This window comes from Rousettus aegyptiacus, unplaced genomic scaffold (assembly GCF_014176215.1).
Source record: "Rousettus aegyptiacus isolate mRouAeg1 unplaced genomic scaffold, mRouAeg1.p scaffold_m13_p_6, whole genome shotgun sequence".
Lineage (NCBI taxonomy): Eukaryota > Metazoa > Chordata > Mammalia > Chiroptera > Pteropodidae > Rousettus > Rousettus aegyptiacus.
The window spans coordinates 99999159-100019599 of NW_023416309.1; the positions used below are offsets into that span (position 1 = coordinate 99999159).

At 35.6% G+C, this 20441-nt stretch overlaps 1 protein-coding gene across 2 annotated transcripts in view; it reads right to left on the bottom strand.

The window, feature by feature from the left end:
- BRCA1 (BRCA1 DNA repair associated) overlaps positions 1-20441 on the bottom strand; it is a 45592-nt gene that overhangs the window by 22326 nt on the left and 2825 nt on the right. Inside the window, exons 3-11 of one of the 2 annotated variants that reach the window (XM_016150952.2) lie at positions 17001-17054; positions 10819-10896; positions 9834-9922; positions 8408-8547; positions 7312-7417; positions 6117-6162; positions 4974-5056; positions 1066-4431; positions 588-676 (exon numbers count right to left, since the gene is read on the bottom strand). In XM_016150952.2, the coding sequence (XP_016006438.2) occupies positions 588-676; positions 1066-4431; positions 4974-5056; positions 6117-6162; positions 7312-7417; positions 8408-8547; positions 9834-9922; positions 10819-10896; positions 17001-17054 (4051 nt within the window). The remainder of the gene's footprint in view (positions 1-587; positions 677-1065; positions 4432-4973; positions 5057-6116; positions 6163-7311; positions 7418-8407; positions 8548-9833; positions 9923-10818; positions 10897-17000; positions 17055-20441) is intronic. The other variant, XM_036221982.1, reaches the window with a different exon arrangement.

The window sequence follows — 20441 nt, forward strand, 5'->3', positions numbered from 1 at the left end:
TTTTCCTCCCAAACCACCCATGTGCCATTTTCTAGTGAAACAGTACAACTCTGTCTCTCCTGGGCATTTCATGCCTCTGTTCCTTTGCCTCTATTACTGCCTCCCTTCTCTTTCCACTTAGAAAACTTGTCATCTTTCAAGGCCCAGCTTGAATGTCTCCTTCGGAATCCCCACCAATAACGCATCCCCTATCAGGAACAGGTGATTTCTCACTATCTCACTCATACTGCTAATGCATTAGTATACCAAAGTGGAATACGTGACCCTCCTTTGATACAGCAGTGCTTTCATATGTCCTTGCTATAGGACAAATAAGTTTTGAAGGTTTAGCTTATTCACTAAATCCAGTTTTTAGTGTCGCAGTGAGCTAAATGTTATGCATGTATGTGCGTATATGAAATAAAAAGTAGCATGAGCTCATGCATGAGTTCTATCCAGTTGATGACAATCTAATTTGAGGAGACAAGGTACCGAACACGCAACTGTTATACCATTGATTCTACAGGATGATATAACCAAATGTAAGAACGTGGGATGTATACTACTGAATGCAGAGGACACCACACACACCAACACATGCTTTTTACCTGAGTGGTTAAAATATCGCTCTGAGAGGACAGCCTTGAACATTCTCCAGAGAGGCTAGTTTCATTCTCATACTCAGATGGTGCTTCATCTTTAACGATAATAAAAATAGAGATACAGATGTAAATACAGACAGTAAATACTGCAACTTACTGTATCTGGTTATTCTCATTGGCAGGACAAATATCACTTTCATGTTATGCAAAATGATTACATTCCATGTTTTGGGACACCCAGATGTCCTCTATATATCATAACAATGAAAACTAGAAGCAAGTTCACCAGCCATTAGGGCATTAAATTGCGTTCGAATAGAGATGTTCTGGCTAGGTAAAAAACTTTTAAGGAAAAGCACCTTAGGAGGAACATGTATAAAGTTTAAGAAGCAGTTACTTTAATTGTACTTGGAAACTCACAAAATGTACTTCCCCAAAGACAGAAATATTTAGTGCATTTCTATAAAACAGATGGTTCCAATACCTAAGTTTGAATCCACACTCTGCTCTTCTTGATTATACTCTTCTAGGCCAGTTTCCCTTTCATCATCATCTGAAACCAATTCCTTGTCACTCAGAAGGTCCTGGTTTTCAGACTGTCTCACTTGTTTGGAAGGAGGATCAAACATCAAGAAAGGATCCTGGGTGTTCGGATTAGCAATCAAGTCTTCTGATGCACTGTGTTGTGAGGAAAATAAGCTACTAGAACATCTCGCCTCCTCACTAAGGTGAGGTTCCTGGGATGCCTTTGCTGATGCTATCCGGTTACTGCCGTCATTTAAACTATTCTTCAATGATACCAGGTTCTCTTCTGTTTTCTTAGACAGACCATCTGTGGCAACAGCATTATGTCTGGTAGATGAAGATGGTGTTTTTGTGACTTTACCAAATAATAAGTGTTGAAAGCAGGGAAGCTCTTCATCCTCACTAGACACATCCTCTTCTGAGGACTCTAATTTCCTAGCCCCTCTTCGGCGACCTTGCAACAAACTTGTACGGGCTAAGGGACTAGGGCTCCTTCTGAATTCTCCTTTCTGGACACTTTTGCTAAAAACAGCAGATCTTTCCTTAATGCCACCTTCATCAAAGCCGATATTCTCCTTTATTTTGTCATCATTTAACATGTCATCCGGTGTCTCAGAACAAACCTGAGAAGCATTACTGTTTCCCATAGGTTGCTCTAAGTTATCTGAAATCTGACGTTGAGAGACATCTGCATTAACAGCCTGAACTACTACTTCATTTTCTCCTTGCCTTTTTATTTCAGGATGTTTACAAGGAAGGCTTTGCTTATAGACTTCAGGCTGCATGAGACCCAACTGAAGCACAGCATTTAATTTTGGTCCTCTGTTTCTACTTAGTTCTGCTTGAATGTTTTCACCACTGGAACCTACTTCATTGACACTAGAGCCTAGTTCGTTAGTACTGGAACCTGCTTCATAAATACTGCTTGAGCTGCCTTCTTTAAAAGTGCTTTCTCTAATGTTATTTTGGCTGCTTGTGCCCACTGTACTTTGAATGATGGTCTCATTTCCTATTGTTCTTTCAGGGGATATTGAACGTTCTTCAAACTTATCCTCTGACAGATTTTTCTTACATGTAGTTTTAACAGATGACTTGATGGGAGAAATGGATGGCATATGATATGGGTTTTGTGAAATTCTAAGTTTATTTGCAATAGTGAGTTCCATTTCATTTCCTCTGAACTGAAATGACTGACAAAGCCTAGAGACTTCTTTTATGCCATATTTGGCATAATCTCCTGGCTTTCTGTCTTTCTCGCAAACCACAGGAAAACCTACAGTTGTATAAACTGCCTGCACATGCTTGACGTCAGACTCTTTCTTTCCCTGATTTTCTTTTCGGTCACATTCAAGAGTGACTTTTGGACTTTGTTTCCTCAAGGACCTGGAGTGGGCATAGCCTGTTGCACATTCTTTTTCTAGATTTTCTGGGTTTGAAAACAAAGCAAATGACTGACGCTTGGAAACTTTGAATGTATTCTGTAAATACTGCGTATCAAGTTCATTCTCTTCTATTTCAATGTTTGTCTTCTGAGTGTAGTTAACTTCATGTCTCAATGGATCTTTAAAGCGCTCTGTGTCATTTCTAGTATCTTCAGAACAACCATGAATAAGTTCTCTGGGGTTTTCAATTGCTGCACACAGACCTGCATGTTGGTTTGGTGCTGTCTTTGCCCTCCCTGGGATGTCAGGTTCCAGTAATGAGATACTATCTTGAGTGCCATAATCTGTTTCAGGTACCAATAAAATACCGGTACTCTCTGTAGATCGATCAGTTTGTGAACCTCTTCCTTCACCAAAGATCAGAATTTTGGGGTCTTTGGTACTATTAGACACTTGAACTGTTCCTAGGTTCTCTTTTATTTCTTCTCTTTGAAGGCTAGGATTGTCAAACTCTGGAAGTTTATTAGAACTTGAACCATTAGTAAAAAAACCAGGTATATTTGTTATATTTAATTCTGGAAAAGCATCACTGGCAAGTCTTTTATTTATCGTCTCATGTGGCTTGTTATTCTTCTTGGCTCCAGTTGCAGATTCTTTATCTTCTACGAATTGAAGTTTTTTGCTGTGTCTGACTGGCATTTGGTCAGAATTTTTTTCCTTCAGCTCTTCACTGCTAGAACAACTATCAATTTGTAGTTCAGTATGATTAGGTGGGCTTGGATTTCTATTGACTACTAGTTCAAGTGCATGAATATGCCTGGTAGAGGACTTCCTCCTCAGCCTATTCTTCTTAAGTGCTTTTGAACTGTGGATATTTAATTCTAGTTCCATATTGCTTATGCTGCTGCGTATAGGTTCAGCTTTAGTTTTGAAAGCAGATTCTTTTTCCAATGATTCTGTTAGGTTTGTATTTTTCTCATGACCATTATTAGTACTATTCATCACATGACCATTCTGCTCTATTTGGTCAGTTCCTTCAATTATGTTTTCAGGAGTTTTTTGAACAATTGCCAAATCTATTTTTTTGATAAAATCCTCAGGATGAAGGCCTGATGTAGTTCTCCTTTTACGCTTTAGTTTATTTGTGAGGGGATACTCTTGTGTTATCTGAGGTTCTATAGCAGATGCTCCTGTAATTAGATTTTCAGTTATGTGGCTCAAGTTAGGGAGGCTTGCTTTCCTGTGATATGTTTTCCCAAATATTTTATCTTCAATACTACTTTCTACCAGTTTGGAGTGGACTCTTTCACATATTAAAGCACTATGAGGATCATTGGCCTTTAAAGCTATTTTCTCTGAAGCATCAGAGTCTCCATCTACTTCATTTGGAACTTCTACCACATTTGATTCAGACCTCCCATCAGGTGAGACATCAGAAGTTAATATTTCATCGCGTCTGGAAAACCACTCATTAACTTTCTGTATGCTACTATTCCGTGTTATCCAAGAAATATCTTGGGAATCTCTAGGACTGTCAGAGCATGGAGGTTTCTGCTTATTTAGTTCTATTCTCCCATTCAGGGGATCAGCATTCAGAACTACCTTTTTCTCTGTGCTGGAAGTCTGCCTATCATTATATGTTTCCTTAGTTTCAACCCATCTGTTCTGTTGGCTCCTTACTAAGCCAGGCTGTTTGCTTTTATTACAGAAGTCAGTCTTTTCTACATTCATTCTGTCTTTAGTGTATAATAAACTGTTCTCATGCTGCAATGAGCTGGCATGAGCATTTGTGCCACATGGCTCCACATGCAAGTTTGAAACAGAACTACCCTGATATTTTTCTGGATGCTTCTCAGCTGCATGCTTCTCAGTGGTAGTCAAATCGTTATTATTGGCTTTACGATGTTCAATATTTGTTATATCCTCAGAAAACTCACAAGCATCTGATGATACACAAAAACAACAGATTATTAACAACTGAATTATCATGAAAAAAGTGCACTTAATACAACTTAGGAGTGGAAATGAAACTGGCTAATTTTAGAGAAACTAACCTCTTAAACAACCAAGTATACAAAAGATGTAGCCCATACTCTTATACTTAATTCCTATTTCTCTAGATTCTCATTAGTTCCACCTGAGACAATTGAAATTTTAATTTCAGAATGTCCCCTACTCATAAACCACACCTCCTATTTCCCTAACCTCTAACAGTGAATTAAAAGCAGACTGTTTGGACATCATACAGTGCTCTGTTTTATCTTCAGACTCATATTTCTTTATATAGGGAACTATCATAATCATATCAGTCTAATACAACTGAAATAGATCAGGCTGTACCATAACATCTGAGAAAGAACGATATTCTAACTCTACCAAGAGATGCTGTAAATTATAAATGTCCCAAATGGCCTTCAGATTAATCTAATTACAGTTCTGTATCTACCCATTCTCTCTCAGTGACCGTTATGTTGAGAAGACTTGCCATTATCCTTTTTTGCAGGATTCAGACTGGCTTCAGCCCTGGCTCCTTGAGGTGTGATCTGTAACAATTCGTGTTCTCCCACACTACAGAGAAAAGACAGAAGCCTTAATAAGAAACACTAATTATACACTCAACGAGTTGTCAAATGAGCAAGATCAAGTATTTTAGCTCCTCTGGGTAGGGTTGCAGTAAGTTGATCAATTTGATTCACTTAGACTGAGGATACATAGTCACAAAAATCAGAGCAGGAGTACAGAGCATTTGTTTTATGGACATGCCGATGAAAGCCAAAAACTTAAAAGATAGCCTATTTAAATGACAAACAACAGTCAAAAAGACAGCAAAGCAAAAAAACACAAAACTTAAAAGTATGTCTTAATGAACAAGAACAAAGATCTAAACAAAGGGAGCATTAGAGTGGAGCAGACATCCCAACAGAATGTAAAGAATGTGCCATTCTCTCTAACTCTGCCTTCTGTGCTTCTTTACGGAATAAAAACCATTTCCTCCCAATTGAGAGATTAGGAAAAAGTCATTTGCAAACAAAGTCTGATTGGCAAGGACACCATCATAATTCAGACAAGCCATCACAGATACTAAGGTCAAGCAATAATTCCTAAGGAAAGCAATTTGACAGGTAACACAGTTAAGGGCTGCTTGTAGGTTATTGCATAATTTATGCAGACAAAGTTTGAGGAATAGATGGAATTAAGGAACAGAGAAAGGAAAGAACTGAAAATGGAGTCCTTGAATATTTTCATCAGCCACAATTACCACATTGTTGATACTACTGTACATGAGGAACCAAGCTAGAACACAGCAGAACCCTCTGGTGGAGGCGAGTCTCTGCAGATTTCTGTTATTTTAAAGTTTTGGACTCTTTACTAAGAATCAAACAAAAAAGGTATTTTCTCAGCTATAAAATGAGATTTAATACACAACAGAATATACAGATGTCAAATTATGATGTACACCTGAAAATTATATAATTGTATTAACCAATGTTACCCCAATGAACAATTTTTAAAAATGAGATTTAAATAAATGGTCTATTTCAATGCCATAATTCTAAAGAAATAGCGATCTTTAATATTAACTAAATACAAAAATGCTAGCTTCATAGACAAAGGTTCTCTAACTCACCTGCAATAACTTGCTTTATTAACTGTATCTTCAGAAGAATCGGATCCTAAAAAATTTCCCCAGATACCCCCAAATAACAAGTTAATAAAAGGACTTTTATTGAAAGGGTTAAACTCAAAAAAACATACTTTTTACAAAACAGATATTCATTCAAGAAATATTTACTGAGCTCCTACTATATGGCAGGCACAACGATACATAAGTCAGGCAATACAGAGAAGTGGCTATAGCACTGGCTCTGAAGCCTGGATTCCTAGGTTTGAATCATGGCTCTGCCACTTACTAGTTTTACAACCTTGGCAAAATTTCTTAACCTCTCTGTGCCTTAATTTCCTCAGCTGGAAAATAAGTATAATAATAGTAACAATCTCTGAGGTTTGTCATGCATTTAAATCAGTTATACAAGTAAAGTACAGCAGTGTCAAGACTGCATTAAGTACTCAAAAATATTTGCTATTATAGTCATTTTGATTGTTTTTATGATACAGTCTAGGAACTTAACGACAGTAGGAGGGGACAAGACATACAAATAATTTCAAGAAAATCTGGTAAGTGCTATGGTAAACATATGGTGGTGCTTGTGAGGCCAAAGAAGGGCCTCTCTCTCCACTTGTTAATATATTCTTAAGACAAAATGATTAGAGGAAACTGTCTAAACTGAGCTCAGCTTTTCTTAAAAGTCTTCTAGTCTAGTATAATTTATCTTGGATCCTTTCAAATGCTGTAGCCAACCCATCATGTTCTTTCTTAGCCCAAATCTCCATCTTTCCCATGTGGAGTGAGTCCTCACTTTATGTCGTCAAAAGGTTCTGCAACTTTAAGCAGAACAAAACATATCCGAAATCAATTTTACTATAGACTAACTGATATTAAAAAGAGTTAAGTCCAATAGCATCTCAACATCATAATAAAAACAAAGGAATTATTTGAGGAACTGCTGTATATTATTTATTTACTCATACTTATAACTGGACATTTTTTTTTTTTTTGCTCTCTTTATAAAGAAAGGTTCTTCAAGTGAGAGCTGCATCTTTTACGTTATTTATAAACATACCATAAAGCTAGCAAAATTACTTTTTTCCACTTTCCAAAGCTCTCTGCCACTGTGTAAATTATGACCAAGGTTTTTGGTAAAACTGTAAGACAAAGAATCCAACAACTATTGCTCTAAACTTACTAAATCTGGGACTCTTACCCAATTCAATGTAGACAAACTTATTCTGAGGTTGTATCTGTTGCTTTGTCCTCAGAGATCTCACAATTCCAAGGTTAGAGAGTTGGACGCTAAGACTGGTTTCCTGCTAAGCAGTAAAGAATGATTGACTAATTATTGGCTAGTTCTTTGATTTTCCTTTTTTTTTTAAACCTGGAGAGAAACTCAAGGTCATGGACAAAACAAATAGACTATAGTTAATTAGCTAAAATTTATGATACCTGGAAAACACACTTGGCAAACTACACGCCAACATGTGTAAGTTCTGTGTGGTTGGAATATTTTTTCTTCTCTGTTGTTTTAAATTTTTCTAAGAAATGTATATTTTGAAGCTAATACTTTATTTTATAGAAAAGGAATAAGATTCATTTAGTACCCATTTCTAATCATATCTGATAACAGAGTTGGCAACTAAGATAAAATAAATTTTTTTTAAAAAATAAAAATACTAAAAATCCAGAAGTCCTAAGAACATTCAGTACAAGAAAGAATATTTAAAAAAGCAACATTACTCTAATAATACTTTCCCTCTTCTTTTTGAGCCCTTCAGCATCTACTGAAAAATGAATGCTGGTACTATGAGAATTATCATCTTTGAGATCTCTATTGTCCATTCACATATGAGTAACAACAGCGCAAATCACTGCCTTTTTGTGTGTGACAATTACACCTTTTAAATTGAAGCAATTTTCAAATGTTAAAACTGATTTTCTTTTCAGGCATCTTTCAGAAGAAATAAAATAGAAGATACTTCCTCATGCCTGGAGAATTGCCATAAGATGATTATTTTAAAAACTAGCAAGCTTAAAACCATCAGTGACCTTGTGGCTATTTTAGACAAGCATGAGAATGGATAAAGTACTAAAGTAGAGGAAGGGCCTGGCCTGTAAGATCTTTTGCCCATTCTAGGCACATAGACCTTCTCTCAATTCCTCTAATCCTTCTTCATTAGAACATTTGCCCAAGCACTTAATTTACCATCTTACCTTGTTTACTGACTTTTTATATAAATCACTAACTCACTAATTCACAATGCTCAATAAAGAGATGTTATTAGAATAAATGAAAATGGCTTTACCAAGGTAGAATTTTCAAGTTCACTTTGTCGAAGTCTTTTGGCACGGTTTCGGTAGCCCAAACTTTGGATGATAGAAACTTCTTCATTTAGATGCTCAGGAGAGTTATTTTCCTTTTTTGAAAAGTTGTAACTGTTTGCAACTGTGAATTACAAGGAAAAACATTATTTTCAGAGTTAAAAAATGTATTAATTGCAATAAAAAAAAAAAAACAAGAGAAATCCTGTGTATGCTCTTAGTTGTATTAAAAAAAAATGCATTAAAGTTTACCTAAAAAACTTTTTTTGAAGTTTGGCTTATGACAGAAATGGTGTACTGGCAGAGAAAAGACTCTGTTCTATGTTGCATAAATATTTTGTTTTACTAATCTTTATGCCCAGTTCTGTCACCTGCTCCAGGTGAGTACAGAAAACAAATGCCATCATTTTGTCCTGGAAGGGCTCGCAATAGAGCCAGGAATGCCAGTTCTATAGAAAACTGTTAAGAAATCAGTGGGTCTACTTGACTAAACATTCATCATCTCCCTGATCAGCTGTGGGGCCTGGATCCCTTTAGAGACTCCTGGTTACACCAGGCTTCAGCCAAGAAAGTCTCCATAATAACCAGAAACATGACAGCCAGACCCAGTTAGATGAGGTTAACCTTGCTATAATTCCTCTATGTAGAACCTGGGGAAACCACAATTACGGGGGTGCAAGGCCAAGAAAGGAGTCCTTGTCTGATGGCAGACACAGCTGTGGTTCCCAGTGTTACTGAGAGTCATTTTCCGAAGGGAGACATCCACCCACTTTCTTTCTAGTTTCTGGTGCTGCATGGGCCTTCTAGTACTTATTTTCTGTGGAATAAACATCACATCCTCAAGTATACTGTCTGGCCTATGGCACTGCAGGGTCATATTTCTTCCTGGGGTCATGTTATACCTTGTGAGAGTCTGAAGGAAAGGTTTGGGTAAACTTCCTATAAGAGGTCACTTCCTATAAGAGAAGGGCCAACCTATATTTTCTAAATCAACTTTGGAAATTCTGCTCCCAGGAAACAAATACATAGACCATCAAAGTTACTTCTACTCCTTTTTCCTCACCTCAGTACTAAAAAGTTTGCCTATTAAATTGCATTTCACTGACTCTAAGATACCAACAATGTAAGAAGTACCATTATTTTCTACACCACCAATAAAAAACACTAAATTAAACAACGACACAACATTGATGGTAAGTTGCCCCCAATGTGAAAAATGTGAATCTTTTGATCAATAAAGTGTAAGACCAGTGGGCATAATTTAAAAGATAGATTACAGATAAAGAGCTAAAATTAAACTAGATCAAAAGGTCTTATCACCCATTCAGAGAAAATAATTGTGTAAACTTCCTCCTGAGTTTTAATGGACAGGCACTTGAGCACTGGCCCCTGGAGCTAAACAACACTTACACTGCAATCCCGTGTCAAGCTCAAAAGCATGAATGATTTTCAATAGCTCTTCAACAAGTTGACTAAATCTTGTACTTTCTTGTAGGCTTCTGAAATTAAATTGTTTGAGAGATATACTTAGCAAGTAGCTATCAACTCTTTAAGAACAAAATAAGGAAAGACATGTAAACAATTAAAGAAGATGCAGCAAAAAGAGAAAAACTATATTCAAAGAAGAGCTTTCAGTGCCATTACACTATAATCAAAACATCATTGATATTAAGTACTGATTTTTATAATTTTTTTTTTTTGCCATTCAAATCTACCGAAAGCCTACAGCTATCTAAAATAATGGCACTCTGAATCCATAGTAGGTATAAATCCAGTGCACCGAGAACTTATTATTCTTAACATCTGAACCCTATCTACCCAACCTCCCACTAGCTCTCAAGAATTTCTGTCAAACGACAGACAATGCCCAAAAATTTTCACTTAATAAAGCTGTAGGGCAATATTATTCATTTATTCCTTTAAATATCTAAGCAACTACTATGTGTCAAATACTGGGAAAAGCGTTGATTGAGACAGACCAAAGCCAATGCCCTAATAGAACTTAGGTCCTGGCCGGAGAGATGCATGGTATGTAAATACGTTGTGTGTATGTAAATAATTAAGTAGAAATAAATTCAAGGAAGAAAAATAAAAGGAAGATCAGAAGATGGGGGTAGGGTGGTACAGTCCTACTTTAGATAAGACTGCAAGTTCCAGCATTGACCAGAACCATTAGAAAAAGGGAGTGAATTGCTAATACTTGTCTAAGGCAGATGTACCATAAAACTTTCAAGAAAATGCCTTAAGAAATAATTTACTCTGTCAGCTAAACACTTTTTAAAACATTTTCTACTGAGGAATGGTGTGATAGAAACACCAGCTACATTATTCAGGAATTTCTACTTTTTACTGCTGTTGTTGCTTCCATCCTCCCATCACTACCCAAATTATATACCTTTTGGTTATATCATTCTTACACAAAGGACACTGTGATGGCCCTTTCTTCTGGTTGAGAAGTTTCAGCATACAAAATCTATAAATTATAAAGAATGAGAAGAACAATTCAAGTTACTTTTTTTTTTTTGTAGAGAATATTCAAAGGCAAATAGCCATGAAAAGATAATCTCACAACTGCCCTAAAAAGCCATTTTAAAGGTAATGGCAGGTAAATTACAACCAATGGCTTTAATTATTTTTGGATGCTGCATTAGCAAAAAACCAAACTACATAAGCAATGATCTATGAAAACTGAACTTAAATGCATATGGATAACTGTTATGATCAAATAAAACTTATTAAAGAGTTACTATGGCATATTTAATGATAATTATGCTGCATCATCAGATGTAAATGGTAAATAGTTCAAGTAAAAAGATTATAATTAGTTTAAAAACTCAGCACCTCACTACAAACTACAGTAACCAAGACAGTATGGTACTGGCCTAAAAATAGACATACACATCAATGGAATAGAATTGAGAGTACAAAAATAAACCCACACATCTATGGTCAATTGATTTTAAACACCAAGATAATTAAATAGAAAAAGAATAATCTTATCAACAAATAGTGCTGGGACAAACTAGATACTTACTTGTAAAAAATGAAGCTAGACTCCTATCTCACACAACACCAAAAATTTAATTTAAAATGGATCATAGAACTAAATATAAGAACTAAAACCAAATCTCTGTAACCTTGGGTTAAGCAGTAATTTCTTAAATAAACACCGAAAAAACAAGCAAGCAAAGGAAAAAATAGAAGCACTGGACTACATCAAACTTAAAAACTTTTGTGCTACAATAATACCATTAAGAAAGTGAAAGGACAATCCATAGAATGGGAAAAATATGTACAAATCATGTATCTGATGAGGGATTTGCATCCAGAATATATAAAGAATGCTTATAACTCAACAATAAACAAAGAAATAACCCAATTGAAAAAGAGTGAAGGTTTTGAATAGACATTTTCTCCAAAGGAGATATACAAATGTTCAACAAGCCCATGAAAAGATGTTCAATATAATTAGTCATTAGGAAAATGCGAATCGAAGCCACAATGAGATGCCACTTTACATCCACTGGGATAACTATAATAAAAAAAAACTGGTATTAGGGAAGATGCAGATAAACTGAAATCCTTATTCATTGTTGGTAGAAATATAAAACAATGCAGCCACTTTGGACAACGGCTATTTTGGAAAACAATTTGGTAGTTCTTCAAAATACTAAACAGAAAGTTATCATTTGACTCTGTAATTCTTCTAGATTTTTTCCCAGGAGAAATGAAAACATAAGTACATGTAAAACGTGTACACAAATATTCATAGCAGCATTATTCCTAATAGCCAAAAAGCAGAAACAATCCAAATGTCCACTAATTATGACTAGAAAGACAAAATATGGTATATCCACAACAGAATATTATTCAACCATAAAAAAGAATGAAGTACTGACATAAGCTGCAATATTGGATGAACTCTGAAAACTTTATGCTAAATGAAAGAAGCCAGACACAAAAGGCCATGTATTGCATGATTCCATTTATATGAAATGTCCAGAACAGGCAAATCTGGAGACAGAAAGATTTGTGCTTGTCTAAGGAGGTGGGAATGGGGAGTAGCTGCTAATGGATAAGGGTTTCCTTTGGGGTGACTAAATGTTTAAACTTAGATTGTGGTGATGGCTGTACAACTCTGAATATGTTTTAAAAAACTGAAATGTATACTTTAAATTGGTGAATTTCACAGCATGCAAATTATGTCACAATAAAAATGTTAAATAAAAACCTCAAGGCAGGGAGAAAATGAGCCCGTTTTAACATTCGCAATGCCTGACATAGTGTCTAGCAAACCTAAGCTGCTCACTAGAAGTCTAAGGAAGTCTTCTGGGACACTTAGGCTTTTAGAATGGCTCTGGATGTAGAACAATTTTGTTGGTGGCCTCAGACGATGAATATGGCTAAGAAGACTTGAAGAATACATATAATAATACTGCTTCTATTGGCTGGAAATGTTTATAAAGCTCAATGTTCCCTTAGGAAGAAGACAAAAGAAGATTCAAGAAAAAATAAAAGTAGAAAGGTAAAATGGGAAGAGAGCAGTAGAGATAGCCATGGTGATCATTAAAAGGAGCAATTCACTCATACAACCAATATTTACTGTATGTCTGGCACTGTTCCAGATGTAAGGGATTCAGTGGAAAAGCAGAAAAAAATCACTGCCATTATAAAGGACATATAATTCTGGCTAGGGAGGTGACTAGGGAAGGAAGTGTAGAACAGATATGGACATTGAAGAGAGCCAAGAAAGGAAAAAGGGTACTGAAAAGGCAGTGGGACTGGTAAACCAGTTAGGGAATGCTTTCTACTGGCCAGGTCCTTTAACATGCACTGCCCTCTCTTAATTCACACAAAGACCCTAAGTATTATCTTCATTTTATAGGAGAGACTTGTCTCAGATCCACAGTAATCAAGTGGCAAAGGTGATACTGGATCTGAAGTTGAACTGCAGCAAAGTTCGTGGTCTTCCTACTGGAGCAAGTGAATATAGGTAGGTATAGTCAAGGAGGCTCAGGGGATCTTCTTTCCCTATACAGATGCTTTAACTACCAGCAACAACTCCATAGTTTACAGAAAAAGGGTATCAAGAAACTACCTGTATTGTATGTAAATTTTATTTAAAGAGCCACAGAATACAGGGTACTACTCCTTGAGAAGAAACAAATACTATCTGTACTCTCTATCATAAAGGCTCTAGGAGGCATCAACGCATTACACTGACGAATGGTACAATTCAACAATTCGAAGTGGGGATAGGCAGAAAATTCCATGAGCATAGTACTGGAGAACACAGTAGCTAAACAACAGTGTTGTAGCCTGTACAATAATTACATAAATAACACAAGGGAACTAGATATGTAGAAATCAACCAAGATATGGGTCCCAATCTCTCTTTATGCAAGAAAAAGAACAGATGCATAAAGGTTATTAACTAAATTCAAGAGAAGATGTACTTGTACATGACTTGAAAAGACTGAACTAAGAAAAATATTGACAGATCAAAAGAACATTGGCATATCCTTTGGGGCTGAGAAGAAAAAAATTTTTTAATTGTTTTAGAGTTTTGGGAAATCTATATGATATACCAATTAAATAAGAACACATGTATAAGTTCTACACAAGGTTCTCAGTGAAAAGATCTAAGACAAGTTTTGGGCTTGGATTTCTAATGCTTAAGGCAAGGTAACACATTTTTTAAGCAAATGCAGTATGTTTTCTGAAGGGCGTCTTCAATTTTTTAAGAAAAAGCTGATATAAAATAGTAAAATCACAGTGCTACAAACTAATTTGAGAGATTTTTCAGAGAGTACTCATTTTTGAGCATATCTATTATACCCGGAGCAGTTTAACAATGTCATAGAAACTCATCTAATTTTGAGCTGTTTGTTCAAGTCTATCCTGGCAGGAAGCAATAAATTAATAGTTCTAAGTCTAGGCAAAAATAAAGGCAGGCTGGCTCTTGATTACCTTTGATTATTTTGGGTGGCCTGGATTCCTGTCAACAAAACTAAGATTATGGACCAATATGATCCCTAGTTAAAGGAAATACCCAGAGAGTCCCACAGCTCAGTGTCTCAACATCTTTATGTTGTTGGTCTCACCAAACCCTGTCAGTTTCTATTAGAAGACTCTATTTTCTTAATCAAACCTCTTGTTTGCACTTTAGTTTCAACTATTAAGAATCTATCCTGAGCCTGTTATCTGGGAGAGTGTGCCTAGGCTCCATGCCTGGTATCCCAGTCCCATGGGTCAAGGCCTGTCTCCTAGGGATAGGTCTTACCCCTAACCCTTAGCCTCCTATGGCTGAATCCCTGCTCCTTTTTGTCTCTTATACCCAACCACCGCCCTGAACTTCTGCTGCTACACTCCTGAGAGACTATGTATGTTCAATCTACTTGCTAGACTATCCATTTCTTGCCTATTTCTGGACTACTGATATATCAACTCATTGCTAGGCTCCAAAATCCCCTGATATTATGATCTAATGTATCTAGCTATCAAACATCCCTGACATTGATTCACCACTTACCTGGATCTCCTCAGTCGGCTGACCCCAAGACTTGCCTTACTTGGTCTATTTGCTTCTCGCACCTCAGCCATCCCTGGTCTGGTCCCTCTTACTATCTCAGTATCCTCCAAATAAGTGTTTGGAGAGGTCATCATTCCAGAATACTGCTTATCAAACTTTAATGTGTACAAGAATTTTCTGGAAAATCTTGTTAAAATGCAGATTCTGATTCAGAAAGTTTGGAATAGAGCTGAGATTCTAGAAAGTGCCAATGTAACATGGTTGCTGCAGGTCCACGAGTCCCACTATGAGTAGTAAGTTCCTAGAGCTGCGCCACATAATACAGCAGCTACTAGCCACACGTGGCTAGTGAGCACTGAAATATGGCTAGTCTGAACTGAGGTGTACTGTAAGTATGGAAAAACACAGGCTTTTAGAAACTTACTACAAAAAAAAAGAATGTCAAAAAAAAATCTCATTAATATTTTCATATTATGGGTGGAGGGGGAAAATATTTTTATATTGATTATATTTTGAAATGGCAAAATTCTGGTCATAGTTGGGTTTAAAAATATAAATATATAACTGTAATTAAAATTTTTTTATTTTACTTTTTGGTAATGTGGCTACCAGGAAATTTAAGTTATACCTACAACTCATATCTCTTTGGATAATATGGTTCTATATTTTCCAAGTAGTAGTATACATTTCATTTGTTATTTAGAAACTGTAAGCTAATGCACGAATGGCCTAACTATTTTTTTCTAGACTGGTATTATCTTTTTTATATATCTCATAAAAGATTTCAGAACTATAGGCTTACCCCAGTCTATAAAGCTATTTTATCGTTAGTAATTAGAATTCATCCTGAGAAAATACAATTAATGCTTGGGTATTTTCTCCAGCTTTTTCACCATACAGATCCAAGTGGAATTCAGATTATAAAAATATTACAACAGAAGAGATGTCATGAAAAAGTTGATCTATTACTTGGGTATTATACGCTACTTATAATTCTAATATATTATTTGAAATATGGCTGGTTCTTCTGCTTATCATATTCTCTATATTAGCAGTTGCAAGCCCTTCTCATTCTCCCCCAGTTGCCAACTTTAACCCTTTCTATCTCAACAAATGTCTGTACCTCCAACTTCACTGAGCTCAAACTACAACTCCCCCAACTCTCCACAAAAATTTTCTGTAGACTTATTCTCCCTTTCCTTCATTACTGCTTATGAATAATGACTATTTCTCTCTCTTATATTCATTTTCTATTTCCAATCCCTTCTACTTCTTCCTGGACCTTCTCTGTCTTGCAAATGTCATCACCCCTCCGAGGGCTTCTTCCTCTTCTAACACAACTTCTTAACATATAGGCAAAGTTAGTATCTTCTTCTTAGGACATATTCTACTTTCTTCTCTTCTTATCCTTGATCATATCATTTCCTCTGCCTGTAATTTCCTTCTTCCACAAGCTCTGAAAGTAATGAATGTTAATAATTTAATCTCTTCTTTACTCACTAGAAAACTATGTATTCATCACTCAACAGAAAAGCATACATCTCAGGAAGATTCTCATCAAGAAATAATGTAAGTCTCACATATAAAAAGTCAATCTGTAGCTCTCTGTAACCTTTTAAATACTGGTACTTTTAAATTTTATTTTACAAAAGTATTGATCTACAAAGAAACTGGTCCAACATTGAACCTCAGAAGGAGGAAAGCAGGACATGCGAAATGAACAGAGAAACTGGCAAGATTAAAACCCAATTTACTGATTTCACAATTGCTTGCAATCTGCTTCCACGTATGAATACAAAAAAACCTCACATAACTATTCAAAGTCATTTCATATCCCACTAGATAAATATGCCAATATTTTATCAGGAACTACAGCTACAACCAACGTATGATGACAAAGTACTCAATGAGGCAGAATGAAACAGACTTAGAATTTCCTTTCACTGAATTGAAGAAGCTAAAGCTTCTATAGTTAGGTGTTTTCTGTATTATGAAGGATAAGCACAAAAGTTAATAATGGAGCCACATAAAACATTCAAACTTACTTGCAAAATATGTGGTCACATTTTGTGGAAACAGGCTCTTTGATCAGCTCCAGACTAGAAGGGTAGGGGAAAAAAAACATGGTTCAATAATTCATTTAAAAATAAATATATTCTTAGTAAAGAAGTTCAACTTTAAGTGGCTATAAGTGAGTCAAGGTAGGGTTTTAAGTTCATTCAATAACTATTTATTAAATGTCTGCTGTGCTGGAAGCCAAAAATACAGCAGAGAATGTGATCCTTTGCTGAGCTTTCAGACACCAAAACACAATATTATTCTTTTCAATACTCTATACTATCTATAGCATTTAAAAGATTAGCTGATATTACTTCACATTAGTTTTCACCAATCTATTTTTTTGAGCTATCATAGGACACCATAAGACATCCTATATCTTAACTAAATTTTAAGCTCCACAAAGACAAAAATTTCTTCTATTTCTTTTGGATTCCCTCACAAAACTTTTGTGTATGTGTGATTACTTAATTTCTTAATATGGAAAATTTGAAGCATTTACACAAATAAAATAGTGAAATGAACTCCCAGTTTCAACAATTACCAACTCATAGCCAGTCTTATTCCGTTCATGGCCAACATCCGCCCAAAGCCTAGGTTATTTTAAAATGAATCCCAGCCTTCCTATCATTTCATCTATCACTATTTCAAAATATATCTTTAAAAGAGACTTTTTTTAGCATAACCATGAAAACATTACTCCTAAAAAATAATTTTGCTAATATCGTCTAATATACAATAAATGTTCTAATATTCCTGTCTCATAAAAATTTAATGATAAAATCTAGGTAAATCAGGATCTAAACAAGATCTACAAATTGCACTTGACTGATATGTCTTAAGCCTCGTTTAATCTATAGCTTTTCCCCACCTTTGTCATTTATTTAAATACTAGCTCATTTGACCTGCAGAAGTTCCCACATTCTGGACTTTGCTGGTTGTAATCCTATTGTGCAGTTTAATATGTTCCTCTAACCTCTATTTCCTGTAAACTAGACCTACAGGCTTGATCAAATTAAGGTTAAATTCTTTTTGGCAAGAACAATTTTTGGTACTGTGTACTTTTATTACTTTACTTCAGAAGGTACATGATATTTGCTTTGTGATTACTTTGTAAAAACAATGTAATAAATACTAACTGAAGAAAGTAATAAAATAAACTCAAAAAAATATTAAACTTTCAAGAAAATACCTCACCCGAATTCTTATCCCTACCCACCTATCCACAAAATCTTAAGCCCTTCCTGAGATGAATTCATTTACTAATACAAAGAACATTTACTGAGCATCTACTATATGCATGCCATGTTATAGAGATAGAAATACAGTAGTGAACAACAAACATAAAGACTGCCCTCACAGAACTTACTTTTTAGTTGCAGTCGACAGTTGATTGAGAAATGAGCAAGAACATATGGGAATAGTGCTAAAAAGAAAAATAAATAAGGGCAAGGGGGATAGGGAGTACAACGTGTGTGTGGGAGTATATAGAGGTCAGAAAAGGCCTCACAGAAGGTGGCAGACAGCTGAATAATGTGAAGAAACAAGCTGTGCAACAATTGAGGGAAGAACATTCCATCAGAGGAGGCAGATAAGACAGACTCTGACCAGGACCATGCCTGGTGTTTTGAAGTACAGAGAGTAGGTAGGGTGCTAGGATGGAATGATCAAGTGGGTAACTACCAGAAGAGGTCAGAGAGGTAGCTGGGAACCTGAGCAGGTAGGAACTTACAGGCTATTTTAAGTCTTTAGCTTTTATTCTGAATGAGAGCTTTAGAAACTGATTTTTTGGTAAAGTTCAGGAAGGACATCAAACAATAGGTAACTTGTGTGTGATAGGAATTTGGTCCTTTTCATTACATGTTAAACTTTTTAGAAAAGGATCACAAGAAAAACTGGGGGACAACAGCCTCATTGTGAAGGATTTGGTAACACAACTCTTGTAATCATGGGGTTTCTGACGCAGCACAGGGGAAGAAAAAGAAAAATACTGGAGTAAGGTTAGAAAGCAAGGTTTCTTTTTATTAGCAGAGTGACCTCAGGTCAAGCATTCTACCTGACAAAACCTCAGTTTCCTGTAAAGAAACTATCCCCCATTCTACCAGTCTCTTCAGGCTACTGTGAGAATAAAATTAAGAGCTACTTGGGAAAATGTTCACAACCTGAGGTAACCTGTACCAATGTTTGTGATTAAAAAAACAAATAAACAACCCAACAAAGAGAACTCTGATTTGTTACCAAATCACACTATTCCTCAGATAAGCTAGATATCAAAGACATTCTCAGTAAAAGAGAAATTGGATTCAGCTATGATACCAGATGGCTTTCATTCTCACCACTGACTCAGTTCTGAAATGATTATATTTCAGTATGGTAATTATAAGCCAAACTATACAAACATACTGTAAACAAACTTCAAACAGATGAAAACTCCAATATGTAAAAGGATAATGACTGCTGAAGAAAAAACTTGGAGAATGAGAATGAAAAGAAAAAAATAAAATGTTCCTTTTCTAAGTCCTGATGAGAGTGCTTACTATAAAAGTGACTCAAATATTTTTAAACGCTTTTCAAATCAGGCCTACTGCACATCTGCATTTTGAGCTTTCAAATGGGTAAGTCTTGGAAAAAGAAGCTAGGTTAGGTTCTAAAAACAACCACTAGCCCCACCAGGACACTATTTTCAAGAACTCTTCTGAAAGTTAAAATTTTTATATAGTCATGCATAAAAAGTTAAAAAGAATGATCAATTATCAGAAATTGTGACTTTGAGGCCAACAGAAGGAATTGCAGCTCTAGAGACCTCAAAGAAACTGGAAACCTACTCTATAGCTACCATAAGCAACACTGTTTCCAGTCACAATTAGGAATCATTTAAGACATAACAGCAAATTGCACTGTTTTGGGCACTGTTAGAAAAAAAAAAAGGAAGATATGATTCCCATCCTAAAACTTTCCATTAAATGAGTTTAGGTTTAGCAATGACTGGGATGCAGTTTTAGTTTAAAAACCTATTTCTAATAAAAAACAGATTTAAAAAAATAAGCTATAAAATATAAAATACTTGACTGAAATAAAAATTTAACATTAACACTTGCCTTGCATATTTAACTTTTATGTGTCTGAGTTTTCTGATGGTTTAATTTGCCAGAATGAGGAAAAAAAAAACATTTTTGAGTTCTATGGAAATGTAAAATAAATGGACCTAAATGCCACGTTATTGAGGACTTTTTGATCATTCTATGTAATTATCATGAGTAAGTTTTATGTTTTTTCAAAAGCAATTTTTTCCCCCAATTGCCATTTCCTGCTTTTCTGGCCTTGATGTTTCACGTATCAGGCTGTAAATCTCATTTAGCTCTTATTTTGGTTTGGCTGAAATGTTGAGAAGGGAGAGGAAGGTTACTTATAAATCTTCTATCTCTCTG